General features: G+C 56.8%; 1 protein-coding gene across 2 annotated transcripts; it reads left to right on the forward strand.

The window, feature by feature from the left end:
• The first annotated feature begins 4154 nt into the window (after positions 1–4154).
• LOC107307240 (C-type lectin domain family 4 member G-like) lies at positions 4155–17026 on the forward strand. 2 transcript variants are annotated; one of them, XM_085510701.1, is made up of 8 exons: positions 4160–4484; positions 6339–6401; positions 7144–7206; positions 9558–9620; positions 10436–10525; positions 13293–13444; positions 15874–15980; positions 16759–17026. In XM_085510701.1, exons 1-8 carry the CDS (start codon positions 4271–4273, stop codon positions 16895–16897), a joined length of 891 nt encoding a protein of 296 aa, XP_085366827.1. In that variant the 5' UTR covers positions 4160–4270; the 3' UTR covers positions 16898–17026. The 2 variants fall into 2 exon arrangements, with proteins under 2 accessions (XP_085366828.1, XP_085366827.1); XM_085510702.1 differs by lacking the exons at positions 13293–13444; positions 16759–17026 and having other exon boundaries at positions 4155–4484.
• The last annotated feature ends 74 nt before the right edge of the window (positions 17027–17100 follow it).

The following is a 17100-nucleotide window of genomic DNA, read 5'->3' on the forward strand; positions in this document are numbered from 1 at the left end:
GATGGGGTCCTCATTTAGGGCTATGATGGGGTCCTCATTTAGGGCTGTGATAGGGTCCTCAATCAGGGCTGTGATGGGGTCATCAGTCAGGGCCGTGATGGGGTCCTCAATCAGGGCTGTGATGGGGTCCTCAATCAGGGCTGTGATGGGGTCATCAGTCAGGGCTGTGATGGGGTCCTCATTTAGGGCTGTGATGGGGTCATCAGTCAGGGCCGTGATGGGGTCCTCATTTAGGGCCGTGATGGGGTCCTCATTTAGGGCTGTGATGGGATCCTCAGTCAGGGCTGTGATGGGGTCATCAGTCAGGGCTGTGATGGGATCCTCAGTCAGGGCTGTGATGGGGTCCTCATTTAGGGCTGTGATGGGGTCCTCAATCAGGGCTGTGATGGGGTCCTCAGTCAGGGCCGTGATGGGGTCCTCATTTAGGGCCGTGATGGGGTCCTCATTTAGGGCTGTGATGGGATCCTCAGTCAGGGCTGTGATGGGGTCATCAGTCAGGGCTGTGATGGGATCCTCAGTCAGGGCTGTGATGGGGTCCTCATTTAGGGCTGTGATGGGGTCCTCATTTAGGGCTGTGATGGGATCCTCAGTCAGGGCTGTGATGGGGTCATCAGTCAGGGCTGTGATGGGGTCCCTTCCCCATGTCCTCAATCAGGGCTGTGACCCAACAGTTCCCATCCACCAGCATCACTCTGGCCTATAAAAAGAGCAAGAAGGATGTGGGAGATTACAGGGAAATCAGCCTTGACTCTGTCCAGAGAAAAGGGATGGAGCAGCTTGATTTGGTTGCCATCTCCAACCAATTGAAGGTCATAGGGAATAGCCCTAGAAAGGTGAAGGAACAGCTTGTTTTGGGTGCCATATCCAAGCAATAAGAAGAGAATAATGTCATCAGGAATAGGTCTAGAAAGGTGAAGGAACAGCTTGTTTTGGGTGCCATCACCAACCAATTGAAGGTCATAGGGAATAGCCCTAGAAAGTGATGGAATGGCTTTATTTGATGCCATCTCCAAGCAATTGAAGGTGATCAGGAATAGCCCTAGAAAGTGATGGAACGTCTTGTTTTGATGCCATGTCCAAGCAATTGGAAGAGAATAATGTCATTAGGAATAGCCCTAGAGAGGTGATGGAACGGCTTCTTTTGGGTGCCATCTCCAACCAATTGAAGGTCATAGGGAATAGCCCTAGAAAGTGATGGAACAGCTTGTTTTAGGTGCCATCTCCAAGCAATAAGAAGAGAATAATGTCATCAGGAATAGCCCTAGAGAGGTGATGGAGCAGCTTGTTTTGGATGCCACCTTAAGGTAATTGGAAGAGAAGAAGGTGATCAGGAATAGCCCTAGAAAGTGATGGAACGGCTTCTTTTGGTGCCATCTCCAAGCAATTGAAGGTGATCAGGAATAGCCCTAGAAAGTGATGGAACGTCTTGTTTTGATGCCATGTCCAAGCAATTGGAAGAGAATAATGTCATTAGGAATAGCCCTAGAGAAGTGATGGAACGGCTTCTTTTGGGTGCTATCTCCAAGCAATTGGAAGAGTGGGAGGTCATCAGGAATAGCCCAAGAGAAGTGATGGAACAGCTTGTTTTGATGCCATCTCCAAGCAATTAGAAGAGTGGAAGGTGATCAGGAATAGGCCTAGAAAGTGATGGAACGGCTTCTTTTGGGTGCCATCTCCAACCAATTGAAGGTCATAGGGAATAGCCCTAGAAATTGATGGAACAGCTTGTTTTAGGTGCCATCTCCAAGCAATAAGAAGAGAATAATGTCATCAGGAATAGCCCTAGAGAGGTGATGGAGCAGCTTGATTTGGATGCCATCTCCAAGCAATTGAAGGTGATCAGGAATAATAGGCCTAGAAATTGATGGAGCAGCTTGTTTTGGATGCCACCTTAAGGCAATTGGAAGAGAAGAAGGTGATCAGGAATAGCCCTAGAAAGGTGATGGAACGCCTTGTTTTGTTTCCGCCTCCAAGCAATTGGAAGAGAATAATGTCATTAGGAATAGCCCTAGAGAGGTGATGGAATGTCTTGTTTGGATGCCATCTCCAAGCAATTGAAGGTCATAGGGAATAGCCCTAGAAAGGTGAAGGAACAGCTTGTTTTGGGTGCCATATCCAAGCAATAGGAAGAGAATAATGTCATCAGGAATAGGTCTAGAAAGGTGATGGAACAGCTTGTTTTGGGTGCCATCACCAACCAATTGAAGGTCATAGGGAATAGCCCTAGAAAGTGATGGAACAGCTTGTTTTAGGTGCCACCTTAAGGCAATTGGAAGAGAAGAAGGTGATCAGGAATAGCCCTAGAAAGGTGATGGAACGCCTTGTTTTGTTTCCGCCTCCAAGCAATTGGAAGAGAATAATGTCATTAGGAATAGCCCTAGAGAGGTGATGGGTTCTTTGGGGTGCCATCTCCAAGCAATTGAAGGTCATAGGGAATAGCCCTAGAAAGGTGATGGAGCAGCTTCTTTTGGGTGCCATCTCGAAGCAATTGAAGGTCATGAAGGATAGACAACATGGATTCACCCAGGGAGAATCGAGCTCCACCAACTTGTTTCCCTTCTAAGATGGCGTCACAGTGGATGAGCAGCGTGTCCTGGTGGTCAATAAATCCAAAGGAATCCAGGGGGGCGTTAAAGTGAATGGGGGCAGTGGGGTAAAGGGAGGGGGTCTGTAACCTGGTCAGGGCTCACATGGAGAATCGTATCCAGCTCTGGATCTGGGGATAAAATAGACAGGGATCTCGTGGGAAGAGTCCAATGGGGGGGCAATGATAAAGGGAGTCCAATGGAAGGTCATAGAGATGATAAGAGTCTAATGGAGGTGTCTATGGGGCAGGGGGTTCTATGGGACCTATGGGGTGTCTATGGGGCAGTGAGGGCTATGGGATCTGAGGGGTGTCTATGGGGCTATGGGGTTTCTATGGGGCCTACGGGGTGTCTATGGGGCAGTGAGGGCTATGGAGTCTATCGGGTGTCTATAGGGCAGGGGGCACTATGGGGCCTATGGGGTGTCTATGGGGTTTCCATGGGGTCTGAGGGGTTTCTATGGGGCAGGGGGTTCTGTGGGGCGTACGGTGTGTCTATGGGGCAGTGAGGTCTATGGGGTCTGAGGGGTGTCTATGGGGCAGCAGGGTCTATGGGACCTACAGGGTGTCTATGGTGCAGTGAGGGCTATGGGACCTATGGGGTGTCTATGGGGCAGTGAGGGCTATGGGGTCTGAGGGGTGTCTATGGGGCTATGGGGTTTCTATGGGGCCTACGGGGTGTCTATGGGGCAGTGAGGGCTATGGGGTCTATGGGGTGTCTATGGGGCAGGGGGTTCTATAGGGCCTATGGGTTGTCTATGGGGTTTCCATGGGGTCTGAGGGGTTTCTATGGGGCAAGGGGTTCTATGGGGCCTACAGTGTGTCTATGGGGCAGTGAGGGCTATGAGGTCTGAGGGGTGTTTATGGAGCAGGGGGTTCTATAGGGCCTATGGGTTGTCTATGGGGTTTCCATGGGGTCTGAGGGGTTTCTATGGGGCAGGGGGTTCTATGGAGCCTACGGGGTGTCTATGGGGCAGTGGGGGTCTGTGGTGTGTCTATGGGTCAGCAGGGTCTAAGGGGTGTCTATGGGGCAGGGGGTTCTATGGGGCCTACAGGGTGTCTATGGGTCAGTGAGGGCTATGGGGTCTGAAGGGGTATCTATGGGGCAGTGGGGGTCTGTGGTGTGTCTATGGGGCTGCAGGGTCTATGGGGTGTCTATGGGGAAGGGGGTTCTATAGGACCTATTTGGGTTTCCATGGGGTCTAAGGAGTGTCTATGGGGCAGGGGGTTCTACAGGGGTTTCCATGGGCCCTATGGGGTGTCTATGGGGGTTCAATGGGGCCTATGGGGTGTCTATGGGTCTATGGGGGTTCAGTGGGGCCTATGCGGTGTCTATGGGACTATGGGGTTTCCGTAGGCCCTATGGGGTGTCTATGGGGCTATGGGGGTTCAATGGGGCCTATGGGGTATCCCACAGAGACCCAAATATCAGTCTATGGGGACACGGGGCCGTCCCTTGTCCCTATGGGGTCAATGGGGCCATCCCCCCCCCCATATATTCCCGTTGTCACAGCACTGCTGGCCACATCCTGTCCCCACCCCACTCCCAGTTCCTCCTTCCATAGGGCTGGGTGGCACTTATGGGGCGGGGGAAGGGGGTGGGGGCTGCCCCATAGTTGTGGGACTGGCACTTATGGGGCAGGGTGACAATTAACTCCGGGTGTCCCCACCGGCGTCACTGCAGCCATGGGGCAGGGCCGGGCTGGTGTCGCCCTATGGAGCCATAGGGGGGATCATGAGGATGGGACCCCATCCAGCCCCATTGCCGGCCCCACAAGTTGGGGGTGGCGATGGGGGGGATCCTGTGGGGCAGCCCCCCATGGGATGTGGATGTTGCTGCTGCTGCTGGGGGGGGCCGTGGTGGCCTGGGGGGTGATGCTGGGGACGATGCTGGGACGGCGTGAGTGGGGCTGGGGGGACATGGGGGGGAAATGGGGTGGGGGGACATGGGGGGACATGGGGACATTATGGGGATATGGGGGGATATGGGGGGATATGGGAGGGATGGAGGGGGACATGGGGGGGACATGGGGGTGTGGGGCCACTGGGGGATACGGGAGGGATATGGGGACAATGTGGGGATATTTGGGTGTAGGGACATGGGGGGGACATGGGAAGACATGGGCACATGGGGGGATATAGGAGGGGTCCGGGGACATTGTGGGGATATGGGGATGTTATAGGGACAGGGGGGTGAGGGGACATGGTGGAACAGGGGGGAACATGGGGACAATGTGGGGATATGGGGGGATATGGGGGGACTTGGGGGGTGATATGGGGACAGGGGGGTGAGGGGACATGGGGGGGACATGGGGGTGTGGGGACATTGGGGGATATGGGATATGGGAGGGATATGGGGACATTGTGGGGACATGGGAGGAAATGGGGTGATATGGGGGGTGTTATGGGGACAGGGTGGTGAGGGGACATTGGGGGGGACATGGGGGGACATGGGGACGTTGGGGGATATGGGGACATTGGGGGATATTGGGGTGTGGGGACATTGGGGGATATGGGATATGGGGACAATGTGGGGACACTGTGGGGTCATTGGGGTCTGGGGACATGGGGGGATATGGGATATGGGAGGGACATGGGGATGTGGGGACATGGGGGGGACATAGGGGGACATGGGGACAATGTGGGGGTATGGGGGGATATGGGATATGGGAGAGATATGGGGACAATGTGGGGCCATTAGGGGACATGGGGACAATGTGGGGACATGGGGGTGTGGGGAGTTCTAGGGGTCTATGGGAATCTGTGGGGCTATGGGGGTCTCTGAGGTGTGTGGGACTATGGGGAGCTCTGGGCTCTGTGGGGCAGGGGGGTCTGTGAGGTGTCTATGGGGCAGGGGGTTCTATGGGGCCTATGGGGTGTCTATGGGGCAGTGGGGCCTATGGGGTGTCTATGGGGCAGTGGGGTTCTATGGGGTGTCTATGGGGCGGTGGGGTTCTATGGGGTGTCTATGGGGCAGCAGGGTCTATGGGGTGACAGTGGGGCAGGGGATTCTATGGGGTCTACGGGGCCTATAGGGCAGTGAGGGCTATGGGGTCTGAGGGGTGTCTATGGGGTTTCTATGGGGCCTACGGGGTGTCTATGGGTCAGTGAGTGCTATGGGGTGTCTATGGGGTGTCTATGGGGCAGGGGGTTCTATGGGGTCTGAGGGGTGTCTATGGGTTTTCCATGGGGTCTGAGGGGTTTCTATGGGGCAGGGTGTTCTATGGGGCCTACTGTTCGTCTATGGGGCAGTGGGCGTCTATGGTGTGTCTATGGGGCTGCAGGGTCTATGAGGTGTCTGTGGGGCAGGGGGTTCTATGGGGCCTATGGGGTGTCTATGGGGCAGTGGGGTTCTATGGGGTGTCTATGGGGCAGGGGATTCTATGGGGTCTGAGGGGTTTCTATGGGGCAGGGGTTGTCTCTGAGGTGTCTGTTGGGCAGTGGGGGACTATGGGGTTTCTGTGGGGCCTATGGGGTGTCTATGGGGCAGGGGGTTCTATGGGGCCTATGAGGTGTCTATGGGGCAGTGAGGGCTATGGGGTTTCCATGGGGTCTAAGGGGTGTCTATGGGGCAGGGGGTTCTATGGGGTCTGAGGGCTGTCTATGGAGCTAAGGGGGTTCAGTGGAGCCTATGGGGTGTCTATGGGTCAGGGGGTTCTATGAGGACTACGGGGTGTCTATGGGGCAGTGAGGGCTGTGAGGCAGAGGGTTCTATGGGGCTATGGGGTGTCACTGTTCCTCTCCTGCCCCATAGACGCGGCGCTGTCCCGTGAGATCCAGCAACTGAAGGAGAATCAGCAGCTGCTGGAGAACAACGGTGGGACGTGGGGGGGATGTGGGGTGACATGGGGTTATGGGGTCTATGGGGTTACGGGGTCTATGGGGTTATGGGGTCTATGGGGGTGATATGGGGTTATAGGGGTATGGGGGGGGATATGGGGTTTATGGGGACATGGTGGGGGATGTGGGACCATGGGGTTATGGGGTCTATGGGGTTATGGGGTCTATGGGGTTATGGGGTCTATGGGGGTGATATGGGGTTATGGGGACATGGGGGAGGATGTGGGGCCATGGGGTTATGGGGTTATGGGGTCTATGGGGGTGATATGGGGTTATGGGGTTATGGGGACATGGGGGGGGATGTGGGGCCATGGGGTTATGGGGTGTATGGGGTTATGGGGTCTATGGGGGTGATATGGGGTTATGGGGACATGGGGGGGGATGTGGGACCATGGGGTTATGGGGTCTATGGGGTTATGGGGTCTATGGGGGTGATATGGGGTTATGGGGTTATGGGGACATGGGGGGGGATGTGGGGCCATGGGGTTATGGGGTCTATGGGGTTATGGGGTCTATGGGGGTGATATGGGGTTATGGGGTTATAGGGGAGGATGTGGGGCCATGGGCACAAGGGGGCTGGGATATGGCGTTGTATGGGGGGGGGGGGAGATTGGGTTATGGGGTTATGGGGACAGTGACATGGTGTTATGGGGCCATGGGGACTTGGGGGGCAGTGATGTGGGGTTATGGGGCAGTGGTGACAGTGGGACGCCCCACAGGTTCAGCGCTGGATGTGGGGCTGGCGATGCTGGAGGGGAACCAGACGGAGCTGAAGAAACGGGGTGAGTGTCCCCATAGACCCCAATGTCACCCCATAGGGTCCCTGTGCCCCATAGACCCCAATGTCATCCCCTATAGGGTCCCTGTGCCCCATAGACGCCAATGTCACCCCCTATAGGGTCCCTATGTCCCCATAGATGCTAATGTCACCCCCTATAGGGTCCCTATGTCCCCATAGACCCCAATATCACCCCTATGGGGTCCCTGTGCCCCATAGACCCCAATGTCACCCCTATGGGGTCCCTGTACCCCATAGACCCCAATGTCATCCCCTATAGGGTCCCATCACCCCATAGACCCCAATGTCACCCCATAGGGTCCCTGTGCCCCATAGACCCCAATGTCATCCCCTATAGGGTCCCTGTGCCCCATAGACGCCAATGTCACCCCCTATAGGGTCCCTATGTCCCCATAGACCCCAATGTCACCCCCTATAGGGTCCCTATGTCCCCATAGACCCCAATATCACCCCTATGGGGTCCCTGTGCCCCATAGACCCCAATGTCACCCCTATGGGGTCCCTGTGCCCCATAGACCCCAACGTCACCCCTATGGGGTCCCTATATCCCCATAGACCCCAATGTCACCCTATGGGGTCCCTATGCCCCATAGATCCCCATGTCACCCCTATAGGGTCCCTGTGCCCCATAGACCCCAATGTCACCCTATGGGGTCCCTATGCCCCATAGATCCCAATGTCACCCCCTATAGGGTCCCTATGTCCCCATAGACCCCAATGTCACCCTATGGGGTCCCTATGCCCCATAGATCCCAATGTCACCCCTATAGGGTCCCTATGTCCCCATAGACCCCAATATCACCCCTATAGGGTCCCTGTGCCCCTTAGACCACAGTGTCATCCCCTATAGGGTCCCTGTGCCCCATAGACCCCAACGTCACCCCTATGGGGTCCCTGTGCCCCATAGAACCCAATGTCACCCCCTATAGGGTCCCATCATCCCATAGACCCCAATGTCACCCCTATGGGGTCCCTATGCCCCATAGATCCCAATGTCACCCCTATAGGGTCCCTATGTCCCCATAGACCCCAATATCACCCCTATAGGGTCCCTGTGCCCCTTAGACCACAATGTCATCCCCTATAGGGTCCCTGTGCCCCATAGACCCCAACGTCACCCCTATGGGGTCCCTGTGCCCCATAGAACCCAATGTCACCCCCTATAGAGTCCCTGTGCCCCATAGACCCCAATGTCACCCCCTATAGGGTCCCATCACCCCATAGACCCCAATGTCACCCCTATGGGGTCCCTATGTCCCCATAGACCCCAATGTCACTCCTATGGGGTCCCTGTGCCCCATAGACCCCAATGTCATCCCCTATAGGGTCCCTGTGCCCCATAGACCCCAATGTCACCCCTATAGGGTCCCTATGTCCCCATAGACCCCAACGTCACCCCTATGGGGTCCCTATGTCCCCATAGACCCCAATGTCACCCCCTATAGGGTCCCTATGCCCCATAGATTCCAATGTCACCCCATAGGGTCCTTATACCCCACAGACCCCAATGTCACCCCCTATAGGGTCCCTGTGCCCCATAGACCCCAATGTCACCCCTATAGGGTCCCATCACCCCATAGACCCCAATGTCACCCTATGGGGTCCCTATGCCCCATAGATCCCAATGTCACCCCTATAGGGTCCCTATGTCCCCATAGACGCCAATATCACCCCCATAGGGTCCCTGTGCCCCATAGACTACAATGTCACCCCCTATAGGGTCCCTATGTCCCCATAGACACCAATGTCACCCCCTATAGGGTCCCTATGTCCCCATAGACCCCAATATCACCCCTATGGGGTCCCTGTGCCCCATAGACCCCAATGTCACCCCCTATAGGGTCCCTGTGCCCCATAGACCCCAACGTCACCCCTATGGGGTCCCTGTGCCCCATAGACCCCAATGTCACTCCCTATAGGGTCCCTATGTCCCCATAGACGCCAATGTCACCCCCTATAGGGTCCCTATGTCCCCATAGACCCCAATGTCACCCCATAGGGTCCCTGTACCCCATAGACCACAATGTCGTCCCCTATAGGGTCCCTGCACCCCATAGACCCCAATGTCACCCCCTATAAAGTCCCTGTGCCCCATAGACCCCAATGTCACCCCTATGGGGTCCCTATGTCCCCATAGACCCCAATATCACCCCTATAGGGTCCCTGTACCCCATAGACCACAATGTCATCCCCTATAAGGTCCCTGCGCCCCATAGACCCCAATGTCACCCCCTATAGGGTCCCATCACCCCATAGACCCCAATGTCACCCCTATGGGGTCCCTATGCCCCATAGATCCCAATGACCCCATATATCCCCTATTTTCCCCTATAGGTTTGGAGATGGCGGCGCTGCTGGAGACCCTGACGGCCAATCAGAGCTCAATGAGACTCGAGGGTGGGAACAATGGGGACAATGGGACAATGGGACAATGGGACAATGGGGACAATGGGAACAATGGGACAATGGGGTCATGGGGACAATGGGGACAATGGGGACAGTGGGGACAATGGGGACAATGGGGATATGGGGACAATGGGGACAATGGGACAATGGACACCCTATAGCCCCATAGACACTCCATAGCCCCATAGACACTCCATAGCCCCATAGACACCTTATAGGCCCATATGGGAGCATAGACACCAATGGGGACAATGGGGACATGGGAACCCACACAATGGGGACAATGGGGACAATGGACACCCCATAGCCCTATAGACACCCCATAGACACCCTATAGACAACTCATAGACACCCCATAGTCCCATAGACACCCCATAGCCCCATAGACACCCCATAAACACCCCATAGCCCCATAGACACCCCATAAACACCCTATAGACACCTCATAGTCACTCCATAGTCCCATAGACACCCCATAGCCCCATAGACACCCCATAAACACCCTATAGACACCTCATAGACACCCCATCGTCCCATAGACACCCTGTAGACCCCATAGACACCCCATAGCCCCATAGACACCCCATAGACACCCCATAGCCCCATAGACACCCTATAGCCCCATAGACACCCCATAGACACCCCATAGCCCCATAGACACCCCATAGTCCCATATGGGGGCATAGACACCAGTGGGGACATGGGGACCCACACAATGGGGACATGGGGATATAGGGACCCACACAATGGGGACATTGGGGACATTGGGGTCAATGTGGACATGGGGGTCCCGGTTGTCCCCATAGTTTCGGGGCAGATGGTGTCGGTGTGGAAGGAACGAAGCACGACCCGTAACGCGCTGCATCAACTGCTGCATGGGATGTGGGTCCGGAACAGTGAGTTATGGGGGATATGGGGGTTATGGGGGGATATGGGGGATATGGGGGGATATGGGGGATATGGGGGGATATGGGGGGATATGGGGGGATATAGGGGGATATGGGGGGATATGGGGGGATATGGGGGATATGGGGGATATGGGGGATATGGGGGGATATGGGGGGATATGGGGGGATATGGGGGATATGGGGGGATATGGGGGGATATGGGGGATATGGGGGATATGGGGGAATATGGGGGATATGGGGGGGATATGGGGGATATGGGGGATATGGGGGGATATGGGGGATATGGGGGGATATGGGGGGGTATGGGGCTCTGTGGGGCTCTATGGGGGGATATGGGGTGTCAGTGGGGCTCTATGGGAGGATATGGGGGGATACGGGGTGTCTATGGGGCTCTATGGGCGAATATGAAAGGGATATGGGGGGATATGGGGAGATGTGGGGGGATATGGGGGATATGGGGGGATACAGGGATACGGGGGGGTATGGGAGGGCATGGAGGGGGCATGGGGAAGATATGGGGGAGATATGGGGAAATATGGGGGGATATGGGGGGGTATGGGGCTCTGTGGGGCTCTATGGGGGGATATGGGGTGTCAGTGGGGCTCTATGGGAGGATATGGGGGGATATGGGGGGATATGGGGAGATGTGGGGGGATATGGGGGGGATATGGGGGCATACAAGGATACGGGGGGGTATGGGAGGGCATGGAGAGGGCATGGGGGAGATATGGGGGAGATATGGGGAAATATGGGGGATATGGGGGGGTATGGGGCTGTGTGGGGCTCTACGGGGGGATATGGGGTGTCAGTGGGGCTCTATGGGAGGATATTGGGGGATATGGGGTGTCTATGGGGCTCTATGGGCAAATATGGAAGGGATATGGGGGGATATGGGGAGATGTGGGGGGATATGGGGGGGATATGGGGGGATATGGGGTGTCTATGGGGCTCAATGGGGGGATATGGGGTGTCTATGGGGCTCTATGGGAGGGATATGGGGTCACTATGGGGGAATATGGGGGGTATTGGGGGGATATGGGGGGATACAGGGATATGGGGAGGTATATGGGGGGGTATGGAGGGATATGGGGGATATGAGGGGGGATATGGGGGGATAAGGGGAGATATGGGGCTCCATGGGGTGCCAGTGGGGCTCTATGGGGGGATATGGGGGGATAAGGGGGGATATGGGGGGATATGGGGGGATATGGGAGAATACGGGGGGGATTGGGGGATATGGGGGGATATGGGGGGTATGGGGGGGATATGGGAGGACATGGGGGGATGTGGGGGGATATGGGGTGTCTATGGGACTCTGTGGGGTTCTATGGGGTGATATGGGGTCACTGTGGGGGGATATGGGGAAATATGGGGATATAGGGGGGGTATGGGGGGGATATGGGGGGATATAGGGGGATATGGGTGGAATATGCGGGAATATAGGGGGATATGGGGGAGATATGGGGGGAATATGGGGGGGATATGGGGGGGGTTGGGGGAGACATGGGGGGATATGGGGCTCTATGGGCCTCTATGGGGTGTCTATGGGGCTCTATGGGGGGATATGGGGTGTCAGTGGGGCTCTATGGAGGGATATGGGGGGCATTGGGGGAGATATGGGGGGATCTGGGGCTCTATGGGGTGTCTATGGGGCTCTATGGGGGGATATGGGGGAGATATGGGGTTATATGGGGGGATATGGGGGGTATGGGGGGGATATGGGGGAGATATGGGGGGGATATTGGGGGGTTTGGGGGAGATATGGGGGGATATGGGGCTCTATGGGGTGTCTATGGGGCTCTATGGGGGGATATGGGATATGGGGGGGATATGGGGTTATATGGGGGGATATGGGGGGTATTGGGGGAAATATGGGGGGATATGGGGAGTATTGGGGGGATATGGGAGGATATGGGAGGGTATGGGGGGGATATGGGGGGATATGGGGGGTATGGGGCTCTATGGGGTGTCTATGGGGCTCTATGGGGGCATATGGGGGAGATATGGGGTTATATGGGGGGATATGGGGGGATGTGGGGGGGATATGGGGGAGATATGGGGGGATGTGGGGGGATATGGGGTGTCTATGGGGCTCTATATGGGGGATATGGGGGGGATATGGAGGATGTGGGGGGATATGGGGGGATATGGGGCTCTATGGGGTGTCAATGGGGCTCTATGGGGGAATATGGGGTCACTATGGGGGGATATGGGGGGGATATGGGGCAATATGGGGGGATATGGGGCATGGGGGGTGACATTGGGGTCTATGGGGCATAGGGACCCCATAGGGGTGACATTGGGGTCTATGGGGCGATGGGACCCTATAAGGGGGGGACATTGGGGTCTATGGGGATATAGGGACCCTATGGGGGGTGACATTGGGGTCTTTAGGAACATGGGGGGGGTATTGGGGTCTATGGGGCATAGGGACCCTATGGGGTGACATTGGGGTCTATGGGGCGATGGGATCCCATGGAGGCTGACATTGGGGTCTATGGGGATATAGGGACCCTATGGGGTGACATTGGGGTCTATGGGGCATAGGGACCCTATATGGGTGATATTGGGGTCTATGGGGACATGGGGGGGGAACAGTGGGGTCTATGGGGACATTGGGGTCTATGGGGCTGACACTGGGGTCTATGGGGCACAGGGACCCTATGGGGTGACATTGGGGTCTATGGGGCATAGGGACCCTATGGGGCTGACACTGGTGTCTATGGGTCCCAATGCCCCCTATGTTGCCCCACAGGCTCCTGGTGCCGGGTCTGCCCCATTGGCTGGCGTTTCAATGGGGGCAGCTGTTACCATGTGGGGAGCGGATCTGTGGGGTGGGCGCAGGCCCAGGGGAACTGCAGGGACAGTGGGGCACAACTGGTGGTCATCGGGGACGCAAAGGAGCAGGTGGGTGATGTGGGGCGCTATGGGGTGCCATGGGGTGATATGGGGTGATGTGGGGTGATGTGGAGTGATGTGAGGTGCTATGGGGCGCTATAGGGTGCTATGGGGTGGTGTGGGGTGCTATGGGGTGATATGAGGTGCAGGGACAGTGGGGCACAACTGGTCGTCATCGGGGACGCGAAGGAGCAGGTGGGTGATGTGGGGCACTATGGGGTGATACGGGGTGATGTGGGGTGATGTGGGGCACTATGGGGTGATACGGGGTGATGTGGGGTGATATGGGGTGATGTGGGGCGCTATGGGGTGCCATGGGGTGATATGGGGCGCTATGGGGTGATATGGGGTGATGTGGGGTGATGTGGGGTGATATGAGGTGCAGGGACAGTGGGGCACAACTGGTGGTCATCGGGGATGCAAAGGAGCAGGTGGGTGATGTGGGGCACTATGGGGTGATATGGGGTGATGTGGGGTACTATGGGGTGCTATGGGGTGATACGGGGTGATGTGGGGTGATATGGGGTGATGTGGGGTGATACGGGGTGATGTGGGGTGATGTGGGGTGATATGGGGTGATATGGGGCGCTATGGGGCGCTATGGGGTGATACGGGGTGATGTGGGGTGATATGGGGTGATGTGGGGCGCTATAGGGTGCTATGAGGTGGTGTGGGGTGCTATGGGGTGCTATGGGGTGATACGGGGTGACGTGGGGTGATATGGGGTGATGTGGGGCACTATGGGGTTCCATGGTACTATGGGGCCCTATGGGGTGCTATGGGGTGCTATGGGGTGATGTGGGGTGATATGGGGCACTATGGGGCACTATAGGGTGCTATGAGGTGGTGTGGGGTGATATGGGGTGCTATGGGGTGATGTGGGGTGATATGGGGCACTATGGGGCACTATAGGGTGCTATGAGGTGGTGTGGGGTGCTATGGGGTGCTATGGGGTGATACGGGGTGATGTGGGGTGATATGGGGTGATGTGGGGCGCTATGGGGCCCTATGGGGTGATATGGGGTGATGTGGGATGATGTGGAGTGATGTGGGGCGCTATGGGGCTCTATAGGGTGCTATGGGGTGGTGTGGGGTGATGTGGAGTGATATGGGAGGATGTGGGATGATGTGGGGTGATGTGGGGTGCTATGGGGTGATATGGGGAGATACAAGGTGATGTGGGGTGATATGGGGTGATGTGGGGCGCTATGGGGTGCCATGGGGTGATGTGGGGCGCTATGGGGCCCTATGGGGTGATATGGGGTGATGTGGGGTGATGTGGAGTGATGTGGGGCGCTATGGGGCGCTATAGGGTGCTATGGGGTGGTGTGGGGTTCTATGGGGTGATATGAGGTGCAGGGACAGTGGGGCACAACTGGTGGTCATCGGGGACGCAAAGGAGCAGGTGAGTGATGTAGGGCACTATGGGGTGATACGGGGTGATGTGGGGTGATATGGGGTGCCATGGGGTGATATGGGGTGCTACGGGGCGCTATGGGGTGATATGGGGTGCTATGGGGGGATGTGGGATGATGTGGGGTGATGTGGGGTGCTATGGGGTGCTACAGCCTTCTATGGGGTCCTATGGGATGGTGTGGGGTGTTACGGGGTGCTATGGGGCACCATGGGGTGCTACAGTCTGCTATGGGGTGGTGTGGGGTGTTATGGGGTGCTATGGGGCCCTATGGGGTGATATGGGGTGCTATGGGGTGATGTGGGGTGACATGGGGCGCTATGAGGCACTATAGGGTGCTATGAGGTGGTGTGGGGTGCTATGGGGTGCTATGGGGTGATACGGGGTGCTATGGGGTGCTATGGAGTGCTATGGGGTGATATGGGGTGATGTGGGGCGCTATGGGGTGCCATGGGGTGATATGGGGCACTATGGGGTGATATGGGGTGATGTGGGGTGATATGAGGTGCAGGGACAGTGGGGCACAACTGGTGGTCATCGGGGACGCAAAGGAGCAGGTGGGTGATGTGGGGCGCTATGGGGCGCTATGGGGCACCATGGGGTGCTATGGGGTGCTACAGTCTGCTATGGGGTGATATGGGTTGCTATGGGGTGCTACAGTCTGTTATGGGGCACTATGGGGTGATACCAGGTTCTATATGGCACTATAGGATGCCATAGGTTTCTATGGGGCGCCATTGATTTCTATGGGGCTCTATGGGGCACAGTGAGGCACCATGAGTAGCGCTATAGGGCTCCATGTGTCCCACTGGTTTCTATGGGGCGCTGTGGGTCGCTATGGGGCACTATGGGGTTATATAGGGTTCTATATGGCACTATAGGACACCATCGGTTTCTATGGGGCGCCACTGATTTCTATGGTGCCTATGGGGCGCCATTGATTTCTATCGTGTCCTATGGGGCGCCATTGATTTCTATGGTGTCCTATGGGGCGCCATGGGTCGCTATGGGTCCTGCCCCACAGGAGTTCCTGACCTCGTTGGCCCCCCAACATGAGACGTGGATCGGGCTCCACGACCGCAGCACGGAGGGATCCTTCCAATGGGTGGATGGCAGCAACCTGAGCTTCAGGTGTGGGGCTATGGGGTGTCTATGGGGCTATAGGGTGTCTATGGTGTGTATATGGGGTGTCTATGGGGCTATGGGACATCTATGGGGCTATAGGGTGGCTATGGGGCTATGGGGTGTCTATGGGGCGTCTATGGGGCTATGGGGTGTCTATGGGGCTATGGGGCATCTATAGGGCTATGGGGGATCTATAGGGCTATGGGACGTCTATGGGCTATAGGGTGGCTATGGGGCTATGAGGTGTCTATGGGGCGTCTATGGGGCTATGGGGTGCCTATGAGGCTATAGGGTGCCTATGGGGCGCCTATGGCGCTACGGGGTGTCTATGGGGTGTCTATGGTGTCCTATGGGGCGTCTATGGGGCTATGGGTTGTCTATGGGGCTATGGGGCATCTATGGGGCTATGGGACTTCTATGGGGTTATAGGGTGGCTATGGGGCTATGGGGTGTCTATGGGGCGTCTATGGGGCTATGGAGTGTCTATGGGGCTATGGGGTGTCTATGAGGCTATAAGGTGTCTATGGGGCTATGGGGCGTCTATGGGGTGTCTATGGGGTGTCTATGTGGTGTCTATGGGGCTATGGGTTGTCTATGGAGCTATGGGCTGCCTATGGAGTGTCTATGGGGCGTCTATAGGGCTATGGGGTGTCTATGGGGCTATGGGGTGTCTATGGGGCTACAGGGTGTCTATGGGGCTATGGGGTGTCTACGTGTCTATGTGATGTCTATGGGGTGCCCCATAGCGCTATAGGGCTGTAACCCCCCCCCCTTCACCCCACAGGAACTGGCGTTGGGGTCAACCCGACGAGGCCGGGGGGGGCGAGGACTGTGTGGCCATGGACAACAGGGGGATGTGGGGGGACAGACCCTGCGCTGTCAGCCTGGGGGGGTGGGTGTGCGAGAGGCCATGGGGCTGCTGAGCCAACACTTAGGGGGCAGGGAGGGGGGGGGCAGCTATGGGGCAGGAAGGGGGGTCAATGGGGGGATATTGGGGGGGGAAATCTGTGGGGTGGGAGGATATATTGGGGTCAATAAAGGACTGGAATGTGATGATGTGGGGCTGATGTGGGGTGACTTGGGGGGCAGGGGGGTCATTGGGGGCAATAAAGGGCATCTATGGGGC

This window comes from Coturnix japonica, chromosome 10 (assembly GCF_054131305.1).
Source record: "Coturnix japonica strain WE chromosome 10, WE-NBRP24, whole genome shotgun sequence".
NCBI classification, from domain to species: Eukaryota; Metazoa; Chordata; class Aves; order Galliformes; family Phasianidae; genus Coturnix; species Coturnix japonica.

Excerpts from the sequence above, each read along its gene's own strand:
- LOC107307240 (XM_085510701.1), top strand. The coding sequence starts at position 4,271 with ATGGGGCAGGGCCGGGCTGGTGTCGCCCTATGGAGCCATAGGGGGGAT. Across the intron at positions 10,526-13,292 it reads TGGGATGTGGGTCCGGAACA|GCTCCTGGTGCCGGGTCTGC; the intron begins GTGAGTTATGGG and ends GTTGCCCCACAG. Across the intron at positions 15,981-16,758 it reads GGCAGCAACCTGAGCTTCAG|GAACTGGCGTTGGGGTCAAC; the intron begins GTGTGGGGCTAT and ends TTCACCCCACAG.